Genomic DNA, 25,692 nt, shown 5'->3' on the forward strand with positions numbered 1-25,692 from the left:
CCTGCATGTTGTGCATGTAGGCACATTCAGCCTCTACTTAACCTTTGCCTTTCCTAATAGACTTTGTTGTGTGACCACGAGTCTATGGCCCATGTGGGTGCTTGGTCTCAGCCATGCTGCCCTCGCAGGTCTTGAGCATCCATTGTCCCTGACTCGAGGAATAGTCCTTCATTTCTGGGGGTCCCCATAGTTACCGAATAACTACACCCATGATTTTATAGCAAAGGAACATACTTCTCTCTGTCATTGAGAATTAAACTCGAGTTTTCTAGAGAGATCGGTGGCTATTTCTGCCAGCTTAACCACATGCCAATGGTTAAGAGGTGTTTGAGATCTAATTAAGACAGCATATGCAGTCTTTAATCTAGAGAAAATATAACTAAAATTTGGAATAAGCTACAAGGAGGTTAGAATTTTAGAATAGATATGAGTTTATGGAGAAAGAATATTAAAAATGGGTTTCACCTGACTTCTAATTTAGTCTCTTGAGAATAGAGAATGAGCAGGAGTTTTTTCCTTTGTGCCAAGATGAGGGTCTCATGAGGAAATGATGTGCTGAGAGGTGGGGATGACAATAGGAGCAGTGCTTAATGAGCAGACAAAGGGAACTGTAAATATCCCCTCTGCTATACTTCTCAGTGTATGTAGTCTTCGGCTGAGCAGGGCCTGGCTCAAGGAACAATTGAGTTCTGTTCTGACTCAGGGAACAATTTCCCTCCTACTATCCTGTTTGGGAGCAGAACTTCAGTCACCATCATCAGTTATCCAGGTGGGTTTTGACACCCACATGGTAAGTTTCTTTGCAAAGATCCTAACTGGTGAGTCTGAGAGCCCAGCAGTTACTTCAGGAATGATTCTGAGAAGATGAGAGCTGATAACTCTAACTTGTACTCTCTTGAGATCCTCACCTGCCTATCCTAGGTCCAAGATATTGCTTCACTTTTTGCTATGATAGACTAATTTGTAATTAATGTGCTTCATAGTTTTTAAAGAAGAGAAGTCTTTTGGACTCAGCAATACAAGGATCTGCTTACAGTTGAGTGCTGGGAATGAAAGACCAGTTTGAGAAGACTGAGGGAGGAAAGGAAGGCACCTAGTCATATCAAGAACACAGAACATAGCTAAAGTGTTTTTGCGTCAAGGTGAGTAGGATGTAACCTTGAGATGTAGACAGTGAACTGAGGGCACATTTAAGAATTTTTTAGATGTCTGAGAGCATTCTGTGAGAATTGGAAAGAAATAAACCAAGAGAAGTTATATTGACTTGGTATGCCAGTTCTTGAGAAATACATTTCAGTATCCTTCCCAACATTGGACACTAACAGGAAAATTGCTTTTATTATGTGAAGAGGCAAACGTTATGGTTTTTTGCAGCTACCTAATTATGGAGAGGTAGAGAAGCATTGAGGATAAGAGAAACATTTAATAAATAATAGGAAAAACCTTCAACAATTTTGTCACCAGTGATACCATTATGTTGGTAATAGAATATAACTCTACTAAGTTTTATACATTAACTAAATGTGTAGATCTCCTCAGGACAACTGATGTTACTGTTTTTACTATTTTGGTGAACATTTTCACAACAAAACAAGTCAACTGAACTTCCAAGTCCAAACAGCTAGTAATTTAGTTTGTGGTAGAACCAAGATTAAAAACTCAGTTTTCCAAACACATTGCATCTAATATAATATAACAATATTTAAATAGTTTGGTTTGGGGGCCACACCCAGCAATGCTCAGGGGTAACTCATGGCTCTGCACTCAGGAATTACTCCTGGCAGTGCTTGGGGAACCATATGGGATACTGGGGATCGAACCCCAGAGCAGCCACATGCAAAGCAATCACCCTCCCCACTAAACTATCTCTAAAGTCCCTATTTAACATTATTTTAAAAGTATTTTACCATCTCATCTTTTAAAATTCCTCATTCCTATACATCGTGTATTTCATGAGTTTCCTACATTTCCTTGCCTTTTTAGTAGGATTTTGAATCAGCAAGATATCTTGACATAAAAATACATCACCCCATTCTCTTAAAGAGAAATTGGAATTTGCTTCCCTTTTTTGTTCTTCTGGGTATCTGGGGATTCGTGCATGGTTTGGAATGCTGCAAGAACAAGAAAATTTTCTTTTTAGCATAGTCTCTTCTGAAAAAAAAAAACAGAACATGATTAGCTATTCCTAATCTAAGATATTATGTATGATTTCTTAAGGGGGATGAAATCCATACACAAGCAGATATATAGATGTCTTGAGTGCAAAATAAAAATATAACATTTTAATAAATTTTAGTGCTATATTGTGAAAAATGAGTTTTAATTTTTATTCTCAGTTTATAAAGATCATCAAATGATACCAGGCAACTATACAAAAATTACAGAATTTCATCTTAAGGGATTTTCAGAAGAACCAGAACTGCAACCCTTCATATTTGGGATTTTCCTCTCCATGTACCTGATCACTGTGCTTGGAAACCTGCTCATCATCCTGGCTGTCAGCTCAGACTCTCACCTCCACACGCCCATGTACTTCTTCCTCTCTAACCTGTCCTTTGTGGACATCTGTTTTACCTCTTCTGCTATCCCTAAGATGCTGTGGAACATCCAGTCACACAGCAAAGTCATCACGTATGAAGGTTGCATCACTCAGATGTATTTTGCATTATTCCTTGGAGTTTTAGATGACTTTCTCCTGACCGTGATGGCCTATGATCGTTTTGTAGCTATCTGTCACCCTCTGCACTATGGCGTCATCATGAATCCCCAGCTCTGTGGGACGCTGGTGTTGGTGTCCTGGATCGCGAGTGCCCTGCATTCCTTATTGCACAGCTTAATGGTGTTGTGGTTGTCCTTCTGTAGAAACTTGGAGATTCCTCATTTTTTCTGTGAACTTTATCAGATGATACGACTTGCTTGTTCTGACACCTCTCTTAATAACACAGTGTTGTATGTTGCCTCTGCACTGTTGGGTGGTGGTCCTTTTGCTGGTATCCTTTACTCCTACTCTAAGATTGTGTCTGTCATACATGGAATCTCATCCACTAAAGGGAAGTATAAAGCATTTTCCACCTGTGTGTCTCACTTGTCAGTTGTCTTATTATTTTATTGTACAACCTTAGGAGTGTATCTTAGCTCCAATGGGACCCACAGCTCACACACAAGCGCAATAGCCTCAGTAATGTACATGTTGGTCACACCTATGCTGAACCCCTTCATCTATAGTCTCAGGAACAAAGACATCAAAGGAGCTCTGCAAAGGATCTTTGGGGTAGAAGTTATGAAATGGCCAAAAGTGCGGGGCTGAAGAGGTTCCTGTGATTTTGGAAGGATAAAAGTCTTGGTGACAGAAATTGTGGTTTGACTTGCTCCTTTTTACTTACTGTATTTTCAGTTTTTTTAAATCAACTTTACCTTGCAACCAAATTATTTAACACATTGTAAGTTCTGCTTTGATATTTTGTTTTTCCTTTTGTCCAGTTTCCCTCTTTCCAAGTTTTTCCCCCCCAAAATAAAACAGAAATATTTATAAGTCTCACATATTTAACAAGGTAATGTGGATTTTCTAAAAATAATTTCTTCTCAAATAGCCTATACAACCTTGACTATCTTTTGATTTAATGAAAATAAGTCATAAATTATATTACCCATATAATAATGGAACAAAGTATACTTGACACTAAGTTGTTTGCATAATTTTTTGCAAAAGGAAATCAAAGTATCAATCCATTTGAGTTGATTTTGTAGGTACACTATATTATGTGTGATGTGTTCTGATTTTTCTTTATTTATTCAAATATATTTGATTCCTAGGAACTGTAGTCTCATACCCTAATCTTTCTTTATTAAGTTTTTATTTGCTTACTGTGAAATTAAAAAGTTATTCATAATTGGGTTTCAGGCATACACTGATCCTTCCACCCAGGCACACTTCCCTTCACCAATTCCTGCCCCCACCCACCACCATTAACTTCCCTCCCTACTTCTATAAGAGGTGCTTTTAAAAGTACATTTTTTCAATGTGGTTTACAATAATATTGCTGATAGGGTTTCATACAAGATGTTTTACCATCTCTCAGCACCATCTCCTCCTTCTGGTTGAACGCTTCTCTTCCCCATAGATGTTGCCCTCTTCTTGTTCTATTCCCCAGCCCCCTCACGTGGCATGTTCCCTACTGAATGCCAGCTCTCATATTGTTTGTTTCCATTGCCTTTGGATATTAGTTATTCCACCACCATTGTTTCTCTATGTCGCAAATATGAGAGAGATCATTCAGTGTCACTCTCCGTCTATCTTCACTCAGCATGATACTCTCCAGATGCCTCCATGTAGCAGCAAATTTTATGGCTTTATCTTTTCCTATGTCAATGTAATATTTCATTTCAATGTAATATTCATTGAATATTTCATTTCATATTTCACTATGTACCATAGTTTCCTTATCCAGTCATCTACTCTTGGACACTTGGGTTGAGAAGATGGAAAATAGTCTTCTAGAAATTTTCTACTGTGTTCTAATGTTTCCTAACTTCATTATATCTCAGTATCAATTTGAGAATATGTTCAATCATTTTTTCATGCAATATATATAACATTTAGCAATTACTTTTTTGGGGGGTCAGGGGCACATCTGGCTGTGCTCAGAACTTACTCCTGGCTCTGCACTCAGGACTCATTTCTGGCAAGTTAAGGGGACCATATGAGGTGCCATGGATTGAACCAGATTCAGTCACATGCAAGGCAAGTGCCATACCAACTGTACAGTTATTCAGGCTCCCATACTTGTTTTGTTTTGATTTGGTGGGCCATACCCAGCGGTGCTCAGGGATGAATGCATGCAAGAAAAATGCCCTACCTACTGTATTATTGTTCTGGTCCCCCTCCCTACATAGAGTTCTTAGCTAAATAAGTTCTAAGGTGGGAAAGGTGAGTGAGTATAACATTGTTAGAGAGTCAAGGCACGCACTGTCTAATAGGAGAAAATACATGGGTGATATTAAAATCACCAATGACATACTTCCCTCACATCCAAATCAATTTCATGAGAAAAATTTTGTAATCCAGGGCCATGAAAAACACCTTCCACTCTCTTGTCTCTGTACACCACAGATAAGTGAAACTATCCAGAATTTGTTCCCTTCTCTCTGACTTATTTCTCTTAACACTGAGTTAATTTTAAATCATTAATTCCAAGAACTGAGATCTTAAGGAAAATATACACATAATTATTTTGACAATATTTATGATTTTTATTATGTGTAATAAAACCTGTAGGAAAAGAATAGAGTAGCCTTCACTACAATTTTCTTTTTTGTGTGGGGGTGTCAGGGGAGCACGCCTGGCATTATTCAGGGATTACTCTTGGCTCTATGCTCAGAGGCCACTTCTGGCAGGGCTTGGGGTAACATATGGGATGCTGGGAATTGAACCAAGTTGGCTGCATGCAAGGCAAGCACTCTACTCGCTATATTATTGCTCCAGCCCTGCCTTGGTTATATTTGAAAATAGATTTCAAGTCTCAAACTTTAATTTTAAAGTGCATTTCTATGAACTTGCTATGCTTGCCTCTGGGTGTTTCATTCGAGAGCCTGAATGAGGGAGATTTAAGGGGAACACTGACGAAGATTCCTCTTGGTGTAAGAATTCCATATGTTTCCACATTCTTTCCCCAAAGCATGTCCCAAACATAAACACAGTGACAATTGCAGAAATAGGCATTCTTTCTGAGGCACAATCCATACCAAAGGGACCTGTCCCCAGTTGTTGCACACATTCATGGCCTAAACAGTGTTCATATGGAAGGAACACTGACTGTGAAAGGTGCACTAAAGGAAGTGTGTGGATGTGGATGTGTGGCTGTGTGTATGGGCCATGTGGATGAGAGTGATTCTTGGAGCAGGAACATGTGCTCATGGGCAGTCATATTCAAGGCAAGAGGCTTACCTCCTGTACAACCTCTCATTTCCTACTGAGGGTTTCTGTTTCAGTTTAGAAGCATTGTAAAAAATATAAAATCGCTTGCATGGGAGAGGGAAATGTGATGTGTGTTGTGTTGTTCGCGAGCTCTTGGGGCGGTGCTCTCTCTCTCTCTCTCTCTCTCTCTCTCTCTCTCTCTCTCGTCGCTCACATTTGGTGCTCTTGAACCGCTGTGTATGGACCAGATTGGGATGGCTCCTCCTTGTACTCTGATTCTGTGTGTGCCGCTGTGCTCTCTTCTGTCTGTCTCTCTATCCCTGTCTCTTTGTTGTCTTTCCTCTGGTCTCTTCTGATCTCTCTTTGTCTCTGCTTCTGTGTCTTCTCTCTGCTTCTGTGTCTTCCCTCTCACTTCTGTGTCTTCTTCTGTGTCTTCTGCCTTACCTCTGTCTTCTCTCCGTTTCTGTCTCTTCTCCTTGCTTCTGTGTTACCTCTGCTTCTGTGTCTTCTCCCTCTGTGTCCTCTCTCTTCTGTCTTGCCTCTGTCTCTTCTCCCTTGCTTCTGTGTCTCCTACCTACTTCTGTTACAGTCTTAGTTTATATAGAAATCATACAGGGTAGTAACACAAAGGTGGGTTGAACATTAACATTAACAAACAAACAAAGAGGAGTAAGACAACTCCACCAGGAGATTAACAAAATCTCATCTAAGGAGATTACTCCAGAGTTCTGGAGATCCACTCAAAGGGGGGATCCAAACAAGGGTGTGTCACTTTCTTCTTTCCTCAGCTAATAATCCACTTAATTAGTTGTAGTAAATCTACCGCAAATATTTCTAGCAATGTCATTCTGTATGAGCACAGTAAGAGATATATCAGACTTAAAGTTTGGTTCTTCCTGAGTACATTCACTACCTATTCCAGACCACAGTTCTCAGGCCAGGTTAGTCTTCCTAACCCCAGCAGGGTCCTAGTCTCATCATTACTTTTGGATCATGACAGCATTTGTCTATGACCATGCTCTCAACTCATAGTTGAGTATTGTGGCGCTTTGGCCTGGCCCATTTAGATGCCAGGGTAGCTCACAGCTTGTCCTGGGTCCATTCCATCCCTCGTCAGGACCCTGCTTTTGGGTTCTAGGAACTAAGGGCAACTGAGTCGAGAAAGCAGATGCCGAGGAGTAAATATTATTGGAGTCCATCAACTTGCAAGTTACAAAGCATAATATTAACTGTCTTCCTGTGTCCATACAAAAAGGACATTGCTTTAAGGTAAACTAAGTTCCCTGTGGCAAGGCTAAAAGGACAAACCCCATGTTATCCTACAAAGCATAACTTTTATTATTTTATATTTTTGTTCATTTTACATTTATTTGCAATGCTACTTAAATTTTGGGAGTGTGACTTTAGTCCTCCAAGTTGTATGAACCTTAATACATCCACCACCAAAATTCTAGGGTCATTCCAATGACATCACAGACTGCCTCCATCCTCTCCTTCCACCTTTCCCTTCTCCTGCTGGTAGTCATCAAAATTTCCAGTCTAGAAGCTATGTTACTTGTTAGCTCATCTGTCTTGACTATTACAGGTCTTATACAGAAGAGAAAGATTTGCTTATCTTATAAGGAGGAGAATAAGAATTGTATGAGGGCTTGTATCCTCCTTCCTCAGAGACCAGTACCTTGAAGGTCCAAGGAGTAATGGAGTCAGAAATGACCTTCTCAGACTTTGAAGAAATATTAGTCTCAGAGTTGAAGTAATGGGAGCTGAGGGCTCTAAAATGAGGAGAGAGATCTCAAGAGGGGTAATGATAGAATTTTCTTGGCTTGTAACATGTCTCCAGGGAACAGATAAAGAGAAGAAGACTTTCCTTTTAGGCCACACCAGTATCCTCTTGGGAAAATCAATTACTTCGAGGTCTTAAGAACAGAGGGAAATGTGCCTAATCGGCACAGATAGGGAGCTTCAAATATATTCTATTCTACTGTCCTTCAGTCTGTTGAACCTGTGGTTGTAGAGTACTTGGGTATTTCTTTAGGAGTTCTGACTGTGGACCAATGCCTGACTCTGTCCTGCTCTCCTGTCTGGGATCAGAGCTTCAGTCTCCATCATCCACCATCCAGGAATAATTTGGACATCTATGCTGAGAGCTTCCTCTCAGATACCCCACAAGGTGAGTCACTTTGCCTAATAAATGCTGCAGGATACCAAAGATATGGAAGCCAAGAATATTTACACATTTTCACCTGAGAATTTGTTCAGGTTAGCCATAAAAAGATCAATATGAATGTTTGCTTGATTGTAAAGTTATCAATACTTACATTTATGATGCCAAGAAGAGAAATAAATTTTGAACAGCAATGAAAGGGAAAAAGACAATAAATGATAATCAGAGAAGTTCAGCCAGAAAAAGAAATGGGAGGTTTAGTTTCTTCTTGGTAACATAGAACTTAAGTCTAAGGGTTTTTACAATTTCCCAAAGTAATAGGAAAGTGTGGACTGGAGCGATAGCACAGCGGATAGGCTGTTTGCCTTGCATGCGGCCGACCTGGGTTTGATTCCTCCATCCTTCTCGGAGAGCCCGGCAAGCTACTGAGACTATCCCGCCCACACGGCAGAGCCTGGCAAGCTCCCCTTGGCATATTTGCTATGCCCAAAAAACAGTAACAACAAGTCTTACAATGGAGATATTACTGGTGCCTGCTCGAACAAATTGATCAACAGTGTGACAGTGCAATAGGAAAGTGACTGTGAATAAATATATACAGAGACAAGAGGAAATTACAAATGGATTATATTTGACAATAGGATTTTTGTTGTTCATCAATTTTCTCGACCGGGCACCAGTAATGTCTATTCTCAAAAAAGTTTCAGACTTTGGGCCAGAGCTATAGTCCAGGCACTGCGTCTGCTCTCCTGAGCCCTGCCTGGAGTGATCCCTGAGCTCACAGCCAGGAAAACTCAAGCTATAAGCACACCACTGGGTATGACCAAGAAAAACCAAACCAAACCAAATAAAAACAAAAACAAAGCTCCAGACCAATGTATGAAGGCAAATATTTTCTTAGAGCAGTAGTTCATAAGTAACACATTTCATAGTATCATCTCTATGATTTCTAATTTAATAATATGTTGTGTTTACTATATAAGGACAACCATTCTAATAGCTTTGCAGACATTAATTTCATTGCCTAGAATGTTAAAAAGTGGGTTCAGTATGTTTTTATCCTGTTTTCTGCTTTGGCAGAGCTGTTCTATATATTGGAAAGCTGTTTTAGTGACAACAAATATCTTTATGTGTTGTTTTCCTAAATTTTTTAATTACTCCTTCAAATATTAGTGATAATCTGATGGGATAGACAGTTCTTGGTTAGAGGTTTTTCCATTCAAGAGTTTGGTATATCATATCATTACCTTTTTACTTGTAGTTTCATTTGAAAAATCCAGTGTGATTCTTATGGGATCTCCCCCATATATATTTTTTGCTTCCTCTTGCTAATTTTAGGAGTCAAGCTCTCTCTGATAATTTCCTTCTCCTTTTATTGCGGTATTTCTTGGTGTCCTACTCTTAGGATTTAATTTTTGTAACTTTGGGGACATTCTAGTTCAAAGAACATGTCACCTTCATGAGATTGGGAAAATTTGGGCCATTATTTCTTGCACAAATAATCCTTCCCTATTATTTCTCCTTCTGGAATCATGATGATATAAAATTGCTTCTCTTAATGCTATATTTTAACTCTGTCTCTCTTATTCATTTAAAATTATTTTTCTATTTGTTCTGATATTCTCCATCTTGTCCTCAGATCACTTATTTACATTTCAACTTCTTCTACTCTGCTGTTGAGGAATGGCCTAATGTTATTGCATTTTTAGACCAACTGCTATAATCTTTATGGCATTCATCTCCTGCTCATTTATTCATTTCATTGACCACCAATAGGAATTACTGTTGGAAATCTTCCTTAGGGAGTTTAGAAATTCATGGTTTTTCTTAATCTTCCTGGTATTTTGCCTCATACGTTGTTGAGGATGAATTTCTCATTTTATTAATTACACCTGTTGCTAAGTGAAGGCTAAGAGTAGAGATATGAGTAGGAGTTTGCCTGAACAATAATCAAGTGCTTACACTTGATAATATCAAGTCCATCACTTCACTTGTATCACTTGTCGTCTCATTGATCTTCGATTTGCTCTAGTGGGTGCCAGTAACATCGCCATTTGTCCCTGTCACGTGCTAGTGCAGCCAAATGATATCTGCTTGCTCCAAGATCAGGAAGAGCCTCAAATCGTTCATTCAGGGATTTGACAAAGAAATCTGACCATCTAGTTGGTGGGCGGCCACTCAGTTTTTTGACAACCCATGGAATCCAGTTGGTAACAGCTCTAGTCCAGCCATAGTCTCTGAATCACATTACATGACTGGCCCATCTGATTTTTGATGCCTTGGCAAACAAGATATAGTCCCTGATTTTTGACTGTCAATGGAGGTCAGAACTCCAGATTCCTTCTCTCACTTGAGTAAGACATGATACTTCTAGCATAGCTCTTTTGATTCCTCTTTGGAATACCCAAATATGTGTTCTCATCCTGTTTGCGTAGGGCCCAGGTCTCTGAGGCATATGTTAGTGCAGGAAGAAAGGTGGAATCGAAAAGATGTGCCTAAAGTCAGAGGTTCTTCGTCCTCTTAACCAATTCTTTGACGCTTTTGTAGGCATTCCACACTGCTCTCTTCCTCCTGTGCAGTTCTGGCACCAAGTCATTCCTCATTTTGATTTCTTGACCCAGGTACACATAGCTGCTGCATTCAGAGATGTTCGTTCCATTGAGAGCAAATGGAGCTTCAGGGAGTAGTTCGTTTTTCATGAGAATCGTCTTGTTGAGGCACAGCTGCAGTCCAACTTTAAACACTCGCGGTCGAAATTGGCCAGCATTTGTGCCGCTTGGCTAATGTTTGGTGTTATGAGAATGATGTCATCAGCGAAGCGGAAGTAGTGTAATTGCAGACCGTCTATCTTCACTCCATTCCTTCCCATTCTAGTTGTTGCATGATGTTCTCGAGGGTGGCACTGAAGAGTTTCGGTGAAATGGTATCACCCTGCCACACCCCTCTCTTTACATCAATGATCACTTCCTTGTAGAATGGTGAGATCCTGGTGGTGAATCCACAGTACAGCTCGAGGAGGATTTTTATATACTGAGTTTGAACACCCTGTTTGACCAGAGCTTCGATGACCACCTCAGTCTCAACAGAATTGAAGGCCTTCTTTAAGTTGATGAATGTTAGACAGAGCGGCATCTTGAACTCTCGTGAAACTTAAATGAGTTTTGTCACTGTGTGGATATGGTCTATTGTGCTGTATCCCCTTTGGAACCCGGCTTGCTCGTATGGTTGTCCTTTGTCTAGTGTTCTGCATATTCTATTCAGGATGACTCAAGTGAACAACTTGTAGACGACAGACAGCAGGCAGATTGGGAGATAGTTGCTGGTGTCATGTATGTCTCCCTTCTTGTACAACAGAACAGTCCTACTGGTTATCCACTGAGACAGAACCTTGCATTCAGACAGGTAGCATATGAAGAGTCGAGCCAGTGTATTGATGAGTACTGGTGGCTACTACCCAGCCACTGCCATGCTCCAGGCCACTCTCCGGACACTTGGGCTGAACCTCATGCACGAGTGAAGCCCTGCAAAACCAGGTAAGCAGAACTTTGCGACCTTGAACTCTAGGTTCAACAAGACCTAGAAACAAGATCTTCTGTCTTCCTCCTCCAATCTCTGGCATTTGAGGGAGGGGTCACCTTCGTCCCTCTCGAAGAGCCCGGCAAGCTACTGAGAGTATCCCGCCCACACGACAGAGCCTAGCAAGCTGCTGGTGGCGTATTCAATATGCCAACAACAGTAATAACAATTTGCCTCATTCACCTGTCACCAGAAGAGCCCCCAATATGGCAGCATTAAGAAAGATGAGCAAGGAGAGGCTGAAAAAATCTCGGGGATGAACTAGACTGCCAAAATGAAGAAAGACTAAAATGATGGTCTGTACTTTCAATGCATGTATACTGGCATCAGAAGCATCCATCGAGGACCTGATGGTGCAAGCACAGAAGATCAAGTACGACATTATTGGTCTGACCGAAACGAGAAGACATCAATCACATCACGCCATTTTTGACACTGGAGAAGAATTTTGATTGATTTCCAAATGTTAAACCATCCTTGCATCCCTGGGATGAATCCCACTTGGTCGTGATGTATGATCTTTTTGATGAGTTGTTGGATCCTATTTGCTAGTATTTTGTTGAGGATCTTCGCATCGGTGTTCATCAGGGATATTGGTCTGTAATTTTCTTTCTTAGTGGTGTCTTTGTTTGCTTTTGGTATTAGGGAGATGTGTGCTTCATAGAAACTGTTTGGGAGAGTTCCTGTTTTTTCAATTTCCTGGAAAAGTTTGAGGAAAACAGGCAACAGGTCTTCTTTAAATGTTTGGAAGAATTCGCCAGTGAAACCATCTGGGCCTGGGCTTTTGTTTTGGGGGAGGTTTTTGATTACAGTTTCAATTTCCTTAACATTGATGGGTCTATTCAGGTATTCCAAGTCTTCTTTGCTCAGTCTTTGGAGATTGTAGGAATGGAGGAATCCATCCATTTCTTTTAGGTTCTCCTGTTTTGTGGCATATAGACTTTCGAAGTAGTCTCTAATGATCTTTTGAATCTCACTGGTTTCTGTTATGATGTCCCCCTTTTCATATCTGATTTGATTTATTAGGGTTTTCTCTCTTTCTTTCTTTGTGAGTCTTGCTAGCAGTTTATCAATCTTATTTATTTTCTCAAAGAACCAGCTCTTTGTTTCATTGATCTTTCAGATTGTCTTTTTGGTTTCCATGTCATTAATTTCTGCTCTAATTTTTATTATTTCTTTCCTTCGATCTGGTTTGGGTTCCTTTTTCTGGTCCCTTGAGTCGTGAAGTCAAGCTGTCTATGTGGGCCCTTTCTTCCTTCCTGAGGAATGCTTGTAGAGCTATAAATTTTCCCCTTATCACAGCTTTATCTGCGTCCCATAGGTTTTGGCAGCTCGTGTCTTCATTTTCATTTGTTTCTAAGCATTTTTTGATTTCATCCTTGATTTCCTTCCTGACCCACTCATTGCTCAACATTGAATTGTTTAATATCCAAGTGCTTGATTTGATTCTGACACTGGAGAAGAATTTTTCCTCAGAACATGTGACAACAGAGGCGTTGGTGGCATTGGTGTCCTTGTCAGCATGAACTTGGCCATGAGCAGTGATTCATCCGAATGCCTAACAACCCAAATTGGACAATTATGCTTGAATAGATGTGGCTCACTGCCGGCAGTTTCTATCTTCATTGTCTATGCACCAACATCCAACTATGATGAAGAAGAAATTGAGAGGTTCTACATGGAACTGGAGACGTTCTATAAAGAAGACCACACCCTTTGAGAGAAGAATCCAGGCGTTCCGGTAAGCAACGAGGCCAGAGAATGCTTCGGACCCCAGACGGGGCCAGCAACACCGGGGCGCCAGATGGAGGAGGTACAGTCAGAACACCTTCTCCAGATGGAGCCCCAGCGACAATGAGCAGCAACTAACACGGCTCCAGGATGCGGGACTGGGACAGCTCCGAACTGTGGGCGGCACAGTCAAAGTCGCCTGTGGTGCAACAAACAAGAAGAAGGGCAGAGGCACACTGGTCAAAGCCGACTGTGAGCCAATAAGCAAATGCACAGAGACATAGGAATAGTTCTGAGTGCCCCTGGCCATCCTGCACATTTTTTCCCTGCACCTACCCTGGTTGGGAACTGCTGTATGACCTGGGGGTTGTAGCTGGTGTCTGGTGGCTTCTTCTGCAGAGACACCACCACAAACAGCTCAAACAGTTGCTCCTGCAACTCAATAAGGTCCTGCTCTAGGGTATGATAGTGAGGGTTCCTCTTGGAAGGCTGCTGCAGCTGTGCCAAGTGCTTGTGGCAATCTGTAAGAACGTCAAACGTTACTGCAGTTTATAGGTATTCATATCTACAGATATATTCTATAACAAAGTAATATTATTGATTTATGCTTGTGGTGATTCTATACCAGAGTTGCAGGGGCCCGCCACTACCTCAAGTTCACTTTCTCGCACCTCCACCAGCACCCTGAGACCCTGAGATCAGGTTCCCCCAGGCGCTTGCCTTGCACACAGTCTGCCCAGTTTTGATCCCTGGCATCCCATCCTGAGCACCACCAGGAGTAATTCCTGAATGCATCGTCAGGTGTGGCCCAAAAAGATAAAAAAAAAAAAACCCTGATACTGTGGATAAGAATATTAACACTAAAAAAAATCTAGGAGTTGTTCTTTAGAATTATCTACTACATTTACTGCTCTAGCAATGTTTTACTTTTACATAAGAGCTTAGTTAAAGTCAAGAGAAGTTTGGTCCTAATCCTTCAGGCATCAGCAGTGCATGAGTCATCCACACATACAGGCTGAAACTGGCATTGATCAAAGCTTCGCCTTCTGTTAGGTCACAAAATCAGAGATCTGAAGCAGTTCAACCTGGTGGAGGAAGCACCTGACTAATAATCATAAGAGCGGAGCATCTCCTTTGGAAGTGCTCTGTATACAGCTTTAATAATTCAAATTTCCTGCATTTTCCAAGTTTCACTGTCAGTCAGACAGGAACTAATTAATTTTTTCTGGAAATTCATCAGATGAAGGTGTGGCGGTTCTCAGGTTGAGCCCTAGCTCTCCACTGATGCCATCCAACATGTCTGACTGTTGGAGGAAATCTTCCAAATAATGATAGTGAGATCCCTGTTGAAAATAGAATGTAATCAAAGTAAGGACAGAGTAAGGTGAAAAATGTCTGCCACGCAGGCAGAGGGGGAGTGGGACGGGGGGTATGCGGGGGTTTGGTGATGGATCAAATATGAAAACTTTGTAACTGTATCTCACAGTGATTCAATAAAAAATAAAATTTTAAAAAAAGAAGACCACACCTTCTACAAGATCATTGTTGGTGATTTTAATGCCAAGATAGGACCGAGAAGGACACATGAAGAACTACACATTGGGACCCGTGGCCTAGAATGGAACAAACAGGGTGAGAAACTGTCTGAGTTCATCACGTCGACCAAGACCATCCATGGTAACTCACAGTTCCAGAAGGCCGAATCTAAATGCTGGACATGGGAATCTCCTGGTGGACAGTTCCACAATGAATGTTGACCACATCATATTCAATCGAAGGTTTTGCCTGAGCGATGTCTCTGCTGTCCCAAATTCCAAATGGGATCAGACCACCGTCTCCTTCGTGCAAAATTCTACTTCACAGAGCGGGGAGAAAAGTCTGCAAAATTTAAGTGTAAGAAGGCAACTCCCAGAATGAGCACCAACTGGGAGCTCTTTTGCACTGTTGCAGCAATGTGGGAAGATGCCGTCCTAGACATCATTGATGAGGAATACGATCGACTGGTTCAGCACCTCCATGACTGCAAAGAATGCCGAGAGTGAGAAAGACACAAACAGACGCCTGTCTTCGGAAACTCTCGAGCTCATCTGTCAACATGGTTTGGCGCAAGCCTCAGGCAACCACAAGCTAATATCCAAGCTTGCAAAGCTGAGCAGAGATGCGATAAAGGAAGACCTCAAAGAGAGCAGATCAGCAGTGTTGGCCAGTGCAGCAGAAGCTGGGAAAAGTATTCACAATGCTCGCCTGTCCAAGACCAAGATGACTGCCCTCCAACTTCCCGATGGATCTATCACATCCTCCAGAAAAGCAATAGAGAGGATTATTCACGACTTCTACTCGGATCTCTTTGACAGCCATGTCCACCTGCCCATGTACCAAATTCAGCAGGATAGATGTCATTCCCAACATTCTCCCTTCTGACATGCCATTTCATTGGTAAAGACCCGTACAACACCTGGTTCAGACAAGGTCAGACCCAAACACTTGAAGAATCTGCTGCCAATATACAGTATCTTAAATTAAAATTGTATTTATTTACAAGTGTTTGAGACTACTATATAAATAGTGGGAGTGTACACTCATTACCCTATGTTCTATAAACCTCACCGCACCCCCCAACAAAGATCTATAGCACATCTCATGATTACATGAACACCTACCTTAAGCCTTTCCTCCTACTGACCCCCTTCCCCACTGGTAGGTATCATATTCTTCACAGTTTAAGAGTTTATTTATTTATTAATAAATTTATTAAATTTTTACTTTTGGGGATATACCCAGTGTATTAAGGACTTTCTCCTGGCTCTGTATTCAGGGATCACTTCCAGTGGGGTTGGGGACTGTATGAGGTATTAGGGATTGAACATGGATTGGACACCAGCATGGTAAGCACCCTGCCTTGCTATGCTATTTCTGTGTCCCCAAGAGCTATTTTTGTTGTGATATGTTAGCTTATTTGTCTTGACAACCTACCTGAATCTTCGTATTAAAAGAACATATTTTTTCCTCTTTTTTTTTCTTTTTGGGTAACACCTGGCGATGCACAGGGGTAATTCCTGGCTCTGCACTCAGGAATTACTCCTGGCGGTGCTCAGGGGACCATATAGGATGCTGGAAATCGAACCCGGGTCGGCCGCGTGCAAGGCAAACGCCCTACCCGCTGTGCTATTGCTCCAGCCCCCTATTTTTCCCTCTTTTAAAAAGTAAAATTTGACTGCAATGTCAAGGTTTGTGTCCCACCACAACTCAGTGCTTTGAAGACAGTATTGATCCTCTCAACTTCAGAAAAATATACTCGGGTCTGATTGAGGTGTAGGGAACGTAGAGCTCTACAAAGCTCAAACAATGTAATAAAAACAGAAGTCATCAGGCTCATAACATCATCTCCTGGGAATAGAGACAGAGAAGAAATTTTTATTTCCAGTCCACACCAGTGTTCTCCAGGGAAACCAATTGTTTAGAGATTTAGGAGCGTAAAGTGTGTATAATGAGTGGAGACAGGGAGCTATGGATGTATATCCTCTGTCCCACAGTCTATTGTACCTGGGGCCAAAGGTTCATGGTGTTGCTTTGGAAGTAGTACCTCTGACTGGAGGACCAATGCCTGGCACTTTCCTGCTCTGTGGTCTGGAATCAGAACTTTGATCTCCATTTCAACCATCCAGGGGGGTGGGGGTTGTAAGTCTGTGCTGAGACTTTCTTCACAGGAACCTCACAAGGTGAGTTGGAAAACCCAGTCAATATTAGAGAAAGTAAAATAACTGAAGCCTAGAATATGTAGCTGGGGGTCACCTAAAAGATCATAAAGATGATCCAGAGAAGGTCACTGTGGTTGCCTGTTTACTTAATCAAGTCAGTAATACATTTGAATTTTAAATACTATGCAAGAGAGAAAGAAACTAAGTGATGGTCATGGGAAACCCAACCATAAAGGGAATTTGAATTTTGATTCCTTCCAGGTGAACACAAGCATAAATACAATGGACTTTGCAAGTAGCTAAAGAATTAGGATAGAAAAATGGAGAGTTAGTAGAGCAGGTAAGGTGTTTGCTTTGCACGGACCTGAATGGGGTTTGATTCCAGGCACCCCATATGGTCTCTTAAGTCCTAATAGAAGTGATCCCAGCAGGAGTAAACTTTAGTAGGAATAAGATTTGAGTGCCACTGGGTGTGGCCAAAAAAAAAACAAACAAACAAAAAACAAAAAAGGAAAGAAAAATAAAAAAGAACTAGGGTGTTGGATAACATTGAGTTGTCTTTCTCCTCCGCTGCAGGGAGCTTAGGTTTATTAAGTAACACCCATCACTGTGCTCCCGAGGCACACCCATTCCTGTGTTTATCTTTAACTTCTTTGTGCTCTGCTTCCCCTGTCTGTTGACCACTTACATCCCTAAATCAGACCCTGTGTCTTGTAAAGTCAGATTCTTCAGAGGACTCTGAATTTTGTATATGCATGTGAAATATTAATTTTCTCTTTCCTTTATATCCTTTGCCTAGTTTACTTTAGAACAATGTCATTTTTATATAGACAGGAAGACAGCTAATGCTATGCTTCTATAACTTGGGAAGTTAGTTGACTCTGAGCATATTTACTCCTGGGCATCTCTCATATTTACTCGATTTAAGCCTCAGTTACCCTTAGTTTCTTACTTTCTTACATTCCAAAAGGAGGGTTCCTATGAGGAAGTTGGATGGATCCAGGGTAAGTCATAGGCTACCCAATCATCAAAAAGGGACAAGCTGTAAACTACTCTGGCATCATAAATGGACAGAGAAAGCACCATAAAACTTAGAATAAGTTAAGAGCACAGTCACAGACAAACTGTGTCATGACCCAAAAAGAACTAGTTGGATAACGACCCTGCTGGAGTTAGGAAAGACTAACCTGCCTGAGGACTGTAGTCTGGGATCTCTAGCGAGATGTTCCCAGGAAAGCCACCCTTTAATATAGCTTAATATAGCTCTTACTCTGTCCACACAGAATGACTAGGAATGTTATTAAGAAGTAAATTTAAGATGAAAGTTTATATGATTATGACTAAGGAAAAGAGAAGTACACCCCTAGATGGAATTCTGCCCTTGGATGGATCTTCTTGTAGAGTGTGATTTTGTTCTTGAAACTTCCCCTGAAGGAAGGGTTTGATATCTCTTGATTGTACAACCACACCTATGTGTAACTGACATCCCCTAACCCTTTATGATTTCTCTGTAACTATGGCTGTGAGAGTGGGTATGAGAGACTGGAATATGGGGTGTGAGGAGACTGGAATGGCGGCAGTATGCGACTAGAAAAGGACAGAAATTGGAATAAATGACAATTGATCACCAACCAACCTGGCAAACCTGTCCCCTCCATGCATCCATTGGCAGCAGCCGGCCAGGGTAGAGAGATGGCTCATGGCCACTGAACGCGTGTGCAGGGCACCCACACTTTTTGAACTCCCACTAGGATAGTATATAGAGACATATAGAGAGAGAAATGGGAAGACTTTTCTAAAAACTGGATAATACTTGTCTATATCTTCCCATTAATAAGAGGATTCAGACTAAGGAATGGATGTAATACTTCCTTGGAACAGCAATGCATAAGATATCCAATTTCATTGCCTCTTTTTAACATATAATTTCATGGAAAAATATTATATGAAGAGTGTCAGGTTCTTGAGCTTGATATTTACCTGTAATATGTAGTATATTAAAAGATAATCTAAATATGATTTTTGCTTTTTCTTAGTGAATTTAGCATGGTTTTTATTCTTGCTTCCAGCTATGTTCTTTAAAAAACAGTGAGATTTTTAACCTTAACTTTATTGTACCCCATTTATTCTTTTTGTGCCATTTACTCCTGCAAATTTTTTTGAGTCTGTGTACAAGCTTTTGTACACCATAGGTGCAATTTATAAATATTTTATCATAAAATACATGTCATTCATTGTGTCCTTTTACTCAAAAATAATTTTAACAGAAGGAAATGAGCTGACACTTAAACACCCTTCACTTATTTTTAATGAATGATAATGAATTATCTTCTGTTTCCTTTTAAAAAATTATTTATTTATTTATTTTTTATTTTATTGAATTACCCTGAGATAGTTACAAGCTTTCATGTTTGGGTTACAATCTCACAATGATCAAACACCCATCCTTCCACCAGTGCACATTCCCCACCACCAATATTCCGGGTACCCCCTTTTCCCACCCTACCCTGCCTCTAAGGCAGACAATATTCCCAATACTCTCTTTTTACTTTTGGGCATTATGGCTTGCAACACAGACACCGAGAGGTAACCATGTTTGGTCTATTATCTACTTTCAGCATGCATCTCCCATCCCAACTAGTTCCTCCAGCCATCATTTTCTTAGTGATCCCTTCTCTTTCCATCTACCTTCTCCCCTCTGCTCATGAAGCAGGCTTCCAGCTATGGGGCAATCCACCTGGCCCTTGTATCTACTGTCCTTGAGTGTCAGTCTTATGTGATGCTACCCTACACTCCACAAATGAGTGCAGTCCCTCTATGTCTGTCCCTCTCTTTCTGACTCATTTCACTTAGCATGATACTCTCCATGTTTATCCATTTGTAAGCAAATTTCATGACTTCATCTCTCCTAACAGCTGCATAGTATTGTATTGTGTAGATGTACCAAAGTTTCTTTAACCAATCATCTATTTTAGGGCACTCAGGTAGTTTCCATATTTTGGCTATTGTGAACAGTGCTGCAATGAATATATAGGTACAGATGTCACTTCTACTGTACTTTATTGCATCCTCGGGATATATTCCCAGAAGTGGTATTGAGGGGTCATATGGAAGCTCAATTTCTAGTTTTTGAAGGACTGTTTATATTGTTTTCCAGAAAGGCTGGACCAGTCGGCATTCCCACCAACAATGAGTGTCCCTTTATCCTTACATCCACACCAGCATTGGTTGCTTTTGTTCTTTTGAATGTGTACCAGTCTCTGTGGTATGAGATGATATCTCATTGTTGTTTTGATTTGCATCTCCCTGATGACTAGCGATGTGGAGCATTTTTTCATGTGCCTTTTGCCATTTGTATTTCTTTTTTGAGGAAACTTCTGTTCATTTCTTCTCCCCATTTTTTGATGGGGTGGGAGGTTTTTTTCTTATACAATTCTACAAGTATCTTGTATATTCTGGATATTAATCCCTTATCAGATGGGTATTGGGTAAATATTCTTTCCCATTCTGTGGGCTCTTTTTTATTTTTTTAATTTTATTGAATCACCATGTGGAGTCTGTGGGCTCTTTCTGTATTTTGGTCACTGTTTCTTTTGAAGTGGAGAAGCTTCTTAGTTTGATGTTGTCCAATTTGTTTATGTTTGCTTCCACTTGCATGGTCAGTGCTGTTTTGTCCTTAAAGATGCTTTTAACTTCATGTCATTCTGCCTACAATTTCTTCTATGAACCTTATAGATTCATGTCTGATATTGAGGTCTTCAATCCAATTTGATTTGAATTTTGTGCCTGGCATTAGACAGAGGTCAGAGTTCGTTTTTTTTTGGAGGTAGCTATCCAGATTTCCCAGCACCACTTGTTGAAGAGGCTTTCCTTGTTCCACTTTGTATTTCTTGCTCCTTTGTCAAAGATTAAGTGGTCATATATTTGGGGGTCTGTGACAGGATATTCAACTCTGTTCCATTGGTAGGCAGGTCTGTTTTTATCCCAATACCATGCTGTTATAACTACTACTGCTTTGTAGTAGAGTTTGAAGTTGGGGAAGGTGACGCTACCCATATTCTTTTTTCCAAGGATTTCTTTAGCTGTTGGTGGGAGTTTATTGTTCCATATAAATTTCAAGAGTGTTTTGTCTATCTCTTTGAAAAATGTCATGGGTATCCTGATAGGGACTGCATTAAATTTGTATAGTGCTTTGGGCAGTATTGCCATTTTGATAATGTTAATTCTCCCTATCCATGAGCAGGGGATGTGTTTCCATTTCCTAGTGTCCTCTTTTATTTCTTGAAGTAGTGTTTTGTAATTTTCCTTGTATAGGTCCTTCACCTCTTTGGTTAAGCTGATTCCAAGGTACATGATTTTCTGAGGTAGTATTGTGAATGGGATTTTTTTTAAATGTCTCTTTCTTCTCTTTCATTATTTGTATATAAGAATGCCATGGGCTTTTGGGTTTTGATTTTGTAGCCTGCCACTTTGCTATATCTTTATCTTCTGTTTTCTTGATGTTAAAATATCATGGTTTAGGCATGCTCCCTGCTACTTGCCCTCTCTGGAGAAGTCACTGTTCCTTTCTTTGATAATTGCATCTGTTTCTAAATGTTGCATCACCCACAGCCTTCCCAGACCATTCCTTTTCACAGTGAGTGAAGAACAGCCTAATCTTTCACAAGTAGACTGGAATCCACCAATATCTATGTAAAAGGACATACTAATTAAGTACTCCCCTCCCCTCACCTCGCACATTTCAGTTTTGGGGGTACAGGCTTTGTACTCAAGGATCACTCCTGGCAGGTTTGGGGAGCCATAAGGGTACCAGAGATTGAAGCTGGCTCAGCCATAGGCAAGACACAGGTCTTACGCACAGTACTATTTCTCCTGCCCCTCTACCTGCATTTTAAAAGATTTTCTGCCTTATTTATTTTCAAGTCTGTCTTATTTCTTTTTTTACAATGTAATCTTCATTTAGTGGCCCTGCTGAGGTCATTAAATAAGACCTGTGTGCTGTATATATTTCTCCCAGAGGTGGTTTTGGATTTCCCTTCAATCCTCTTTTATGTGGTTATTTTGAAACACCGTACTGAACAGGATTGCTCTATGACTGTCATAGATCTTAGTCTCAACTTTTTCTTACAATATGATGTGTGCACTCATATTCTCACCCTTAAATTCTAATACAGGGAAGGAAAGCATATCATAAGTGACTTTATGTTCTTGCATGCATCTCTTTTAATACCTCGTCTCCCCTATGTTTTAAATTCAACAGTACCTAATTTTAAATTCATAGCATAATGCTTGAATTAGCATAGCATAATTAAACAGAAAAGAGTTACTTGAGCTCAGGGGTCACTATTGGTGGGGCTTGAGGGACCATGTGGTACTGGGGATAGAATCTGGATAGGTCATGTGCAAGGCGAATGCCCTCCTTACTGTGCTCTCACTTCAGCCCAGAGTTAGGTGGTAAGATCCAAACAGTGGTAAGTCAATATATAAGGAATTTTTTTTCAATAATGAATATAAAACTTTTAAAAGTCTGAAAATTTCAAATGTAAAACTTTATATAGAGAGGAGAGGGAGAGGTAGAGGGAGGAGAGGGAAAGGGAGGAGGGAGACGGGAGAGGGAGGGGGAGAAAGAGAGGTTTTGTTTTGTTTTGAGACTGTGCTCAGAGGTCCTCAGGGTCTTTCCTGATGATGCTTGGGGAACCATTGGACTGTGGACTCAGGCCTCTTGCATGCAAAGCATGTTCACTAACCCTTTGACCCATCTTCCTGGCCCCAAGATTTATATTTTCTTTACAGTTTACTTATAATTATTGTTTTCATTAAATGATGGATTTTATTGGACTGTTTTTTCCTATCGCTCCAGCGGGTAGGGTGTTTGCCTTGCATGTGGTTGACCCTGGTTCGATTCCTCCATGCCTCTCAGAGAGCCCGGCAAGCTACCAAGAGTATCCTGTGTGCACGGCAGAGCCTGGCAAACTATCTGTGGCATATTCAATATGCCAAAAACAGTAACAACAAGTCTCACAATAGAGATGTTACTGGTGCCTGCTCGAGCAAATCAATAAACAACAGGACAACGGCATAATTTTTAATGGAGCATATCATAGTGTGTCCATACCATTTACACTTTTGATGATCTTATTAATTAGCATGACATCAAGGGGTAACACATGATTCTCAATCAAAGGTCATTTTCTTCCATAGGACAAGATTCAGGATATTTAGACGGTCTCACCAGGTAGAAAGTAGAGGGACCCAAAAGGGAACAGGTTCATACACAAATTACTGAAATTGATTTCTGTATTAAGAAGCACAAATTGAAACTTTTCAATGATATAATGTTTGATGAGTAGAAATTAGTCATTATTTTCCCCCTTTCTGATAGTTTCCTCCACCACATGGACAGAGGAAATATTACAGGACATTCAGAGTTTCTTCTTCTGGGTGTGTCAGAGGTACCAGAACTTCAGCCTCTCATATTTGGGATTTTCCTCTCCATGTACCTGATCACTGTTCTTGGAAACTTGCTCATCATCCTGGTTGTCATCTCAGATTCCCACCTCCACACGCCCATGTACTTCTTCCTTTCCAACCTGTCCTTTGTGGACATCTGTTTCACCTCGACCACCATCCCAAAGATGCTGCTGAATATTCAGACACAGAGCAAAGTCATCACCTATGATGGACGCATCACACAGATGTACTTTTTCATGCTCTTTGCAGCACTGGACATCTTTCTTTTATCTGTGATGGCCTATGACCGCTTCGTGGCCATCTGTCACCCACTGCACTACATGACTATCATGAACCCCCAACTTTGCAGACTGCTGGTTCTGATGTGCTGGATCTTGGGTTTCCTGCATTCCTTATTAGAGAGCTTAATGGTATTGCACCTTTCCTTCCCTATGGATTTGGAAATTCCTCACTTTTTCTGTGAATTAAATCTGATGATCCAACTTTCCTGTTCTGACACTTTTCTTAGCAACTTGGTGATGTACTTGTCAGCTGTACTCCTGACTGGTGGTTCCTTTACTGGGATCCTTTATTCTTACTCGAAGATTGTTTCCTCAATATTTAGAATCTCATCAGCTCAAGGAAAATACAAAGCATTTTCCACATGTGCATCTCACCTCTCAGTTGTCTTTCTATTTTTTTGTACAGCTCTAGGTGTATATCTTAGTTCTGCTGTTATCCAAAACTCAGAGTCAACTGCAATTGCCTCAGTGATGTATAAGTCACACCTATGCTGAACCCCTTCATTTATAGTCTCAGAAACAAAGACATAAAGGGGGCTCTGAAAAGATATTTGTAATAGGAATTATAAATGGGCAAATTTCCCTAGCAACTACCAGTGATAGGCTGCTTAGAGTTGAGCCAAATGCTACAAACTTGATCTTGCTCTGGAGTAGAATATGTCTCCATCTTTTGTCCTAGATCTTCCTTTAATTTTTTAACCTCTCTGCACAACTGTGCCATTGTCTTCATTAAGTTTTATTTGTGATCCCTCTGATATCCCTCTGATACTGTGGCTTTTCTAGCTGTCAGTTGCCTAGTGGCCCTTAAATTTGGACTATTTGGGAGTTCTCATTTAACTTGAGAAAATAGATCTTTTAAGATTATTTTCTCCTCAACTAAAACATATATAGTTAGAACTTTTTCTTCTCTTCAACCAAGAAAATAGTCATAAATTGTACTATTCCTATGGGAAAAACGCAGAAAAGTATAAAAATTTCTAACAGAGGAATCAGACCAGACCTTTCAATTTTTTCAAACATTGTTTCCATATATATCATTCCCTTAACCATCCTTCTTGATTGTGGAAATATTAACCTTTTAGGTGTTATAGTTTGTTGTGGGCTTGTTACCTCCTCATTAATATTGTGTTCATTTATATTAAGCAACAGAAACAAGATGGGTATAACTCAGTTTATGAAGCATTCTGATTTCTCTGATATCTTCTAGGTTTCACCTTGATAATTTTCCAATTAACCCAACTTATTATCAACTCATTTCTGAAAAAATGTAGGAATTTATATTTATCATGTGATTTTATGAATTTCCTTAATTTTCTTTTCAAATAAAATATGTTGTTCCAGCTCTTTTTTCATTTGCTTTACTAAAACTATAGTCAATATCTGTAATCTTCCCATTGCTGCCTACCATGGCACTTTCTATGGTTCTAACAAGAAGACTATCAGATGACAGATTTTTAAATTTTACATTATTCCTCTGGATATCACTACTCTATGTTTGCTTCTGATAGTGGACTTAAAATAGTGTGTTATTCAGGGTTTTTCTCTTCATCTAGGACTATATATGCTATATCTCCTTTAGTTTCTGTAAAAATTGATGATTACAACTTCTATTATTTATTAATTTTTATTGATTTACCATTAAGTTCAATAGTATGTTAATTTTGGGTATGAAATTTCATGCCTCTATTTTGCACAAGCCTGAAAGTATATCGTAGCAGTTACAGTGCCATTCTCATCACCACATGGGCCCCTCCACCATTTTCCCCACCCTTCCTCTCCCCTGCTGCTGACCATATTTGTTGTGGATTCTGGATTAATTTTGTTAATTGTGTACTTGTTTTCTTTGACTACATAAGG

At 40.3% G+C, this 25,692-nt stretch overlaps 1 protein-coding gene and 1 pseudogene across 1 annotated transcript; both read left to right on the forward strand.

Annotated features, from left to right (window-relative positions):
* The first annotated feature begins 2,452 nt into the window (after window positions 1–2,452).
* Window positions 2,453–3,307, forward strand: LOC101554280 (olfactory receptor 7A10-like). The gene is made up of 2 exons (XM_055124773.1): window positions 2,453–2,807; window positions 3,093–3,307. The coding sequence occupies exons 1-2, from the start codon at window positions 2,453–2,455 to the stop codon at window positions 3,305–3,307; spliced, it is 570 nt and encodes a 189-aa protein (XP_054980748.1).
* A 20,270-nt stretch (window positions 3,308–23,577) lies between these two features.
* On the forward strand, window positions 23,578–24,392 carry LOC129401860 (olfactory receptor 7A10-like; annotated as a pseudogene).
* Window positions 24,393–25,692: the final 1,300 nt, after the last annotated feature.

Source organism: Sorex araneus, chromosome 2, assembly GCF_027595985.1.
Source record: "Sorex araneus isolate mSorAra2 chromosome 2, mSorAra2.pri, whole genome shotgun sequence".
Lineage (NCBI taxonomy): Eukaryota > Metazoa > Chordata > Mammalia > Eulipotyphla > Soricidae > Sorex > Sorex araneus.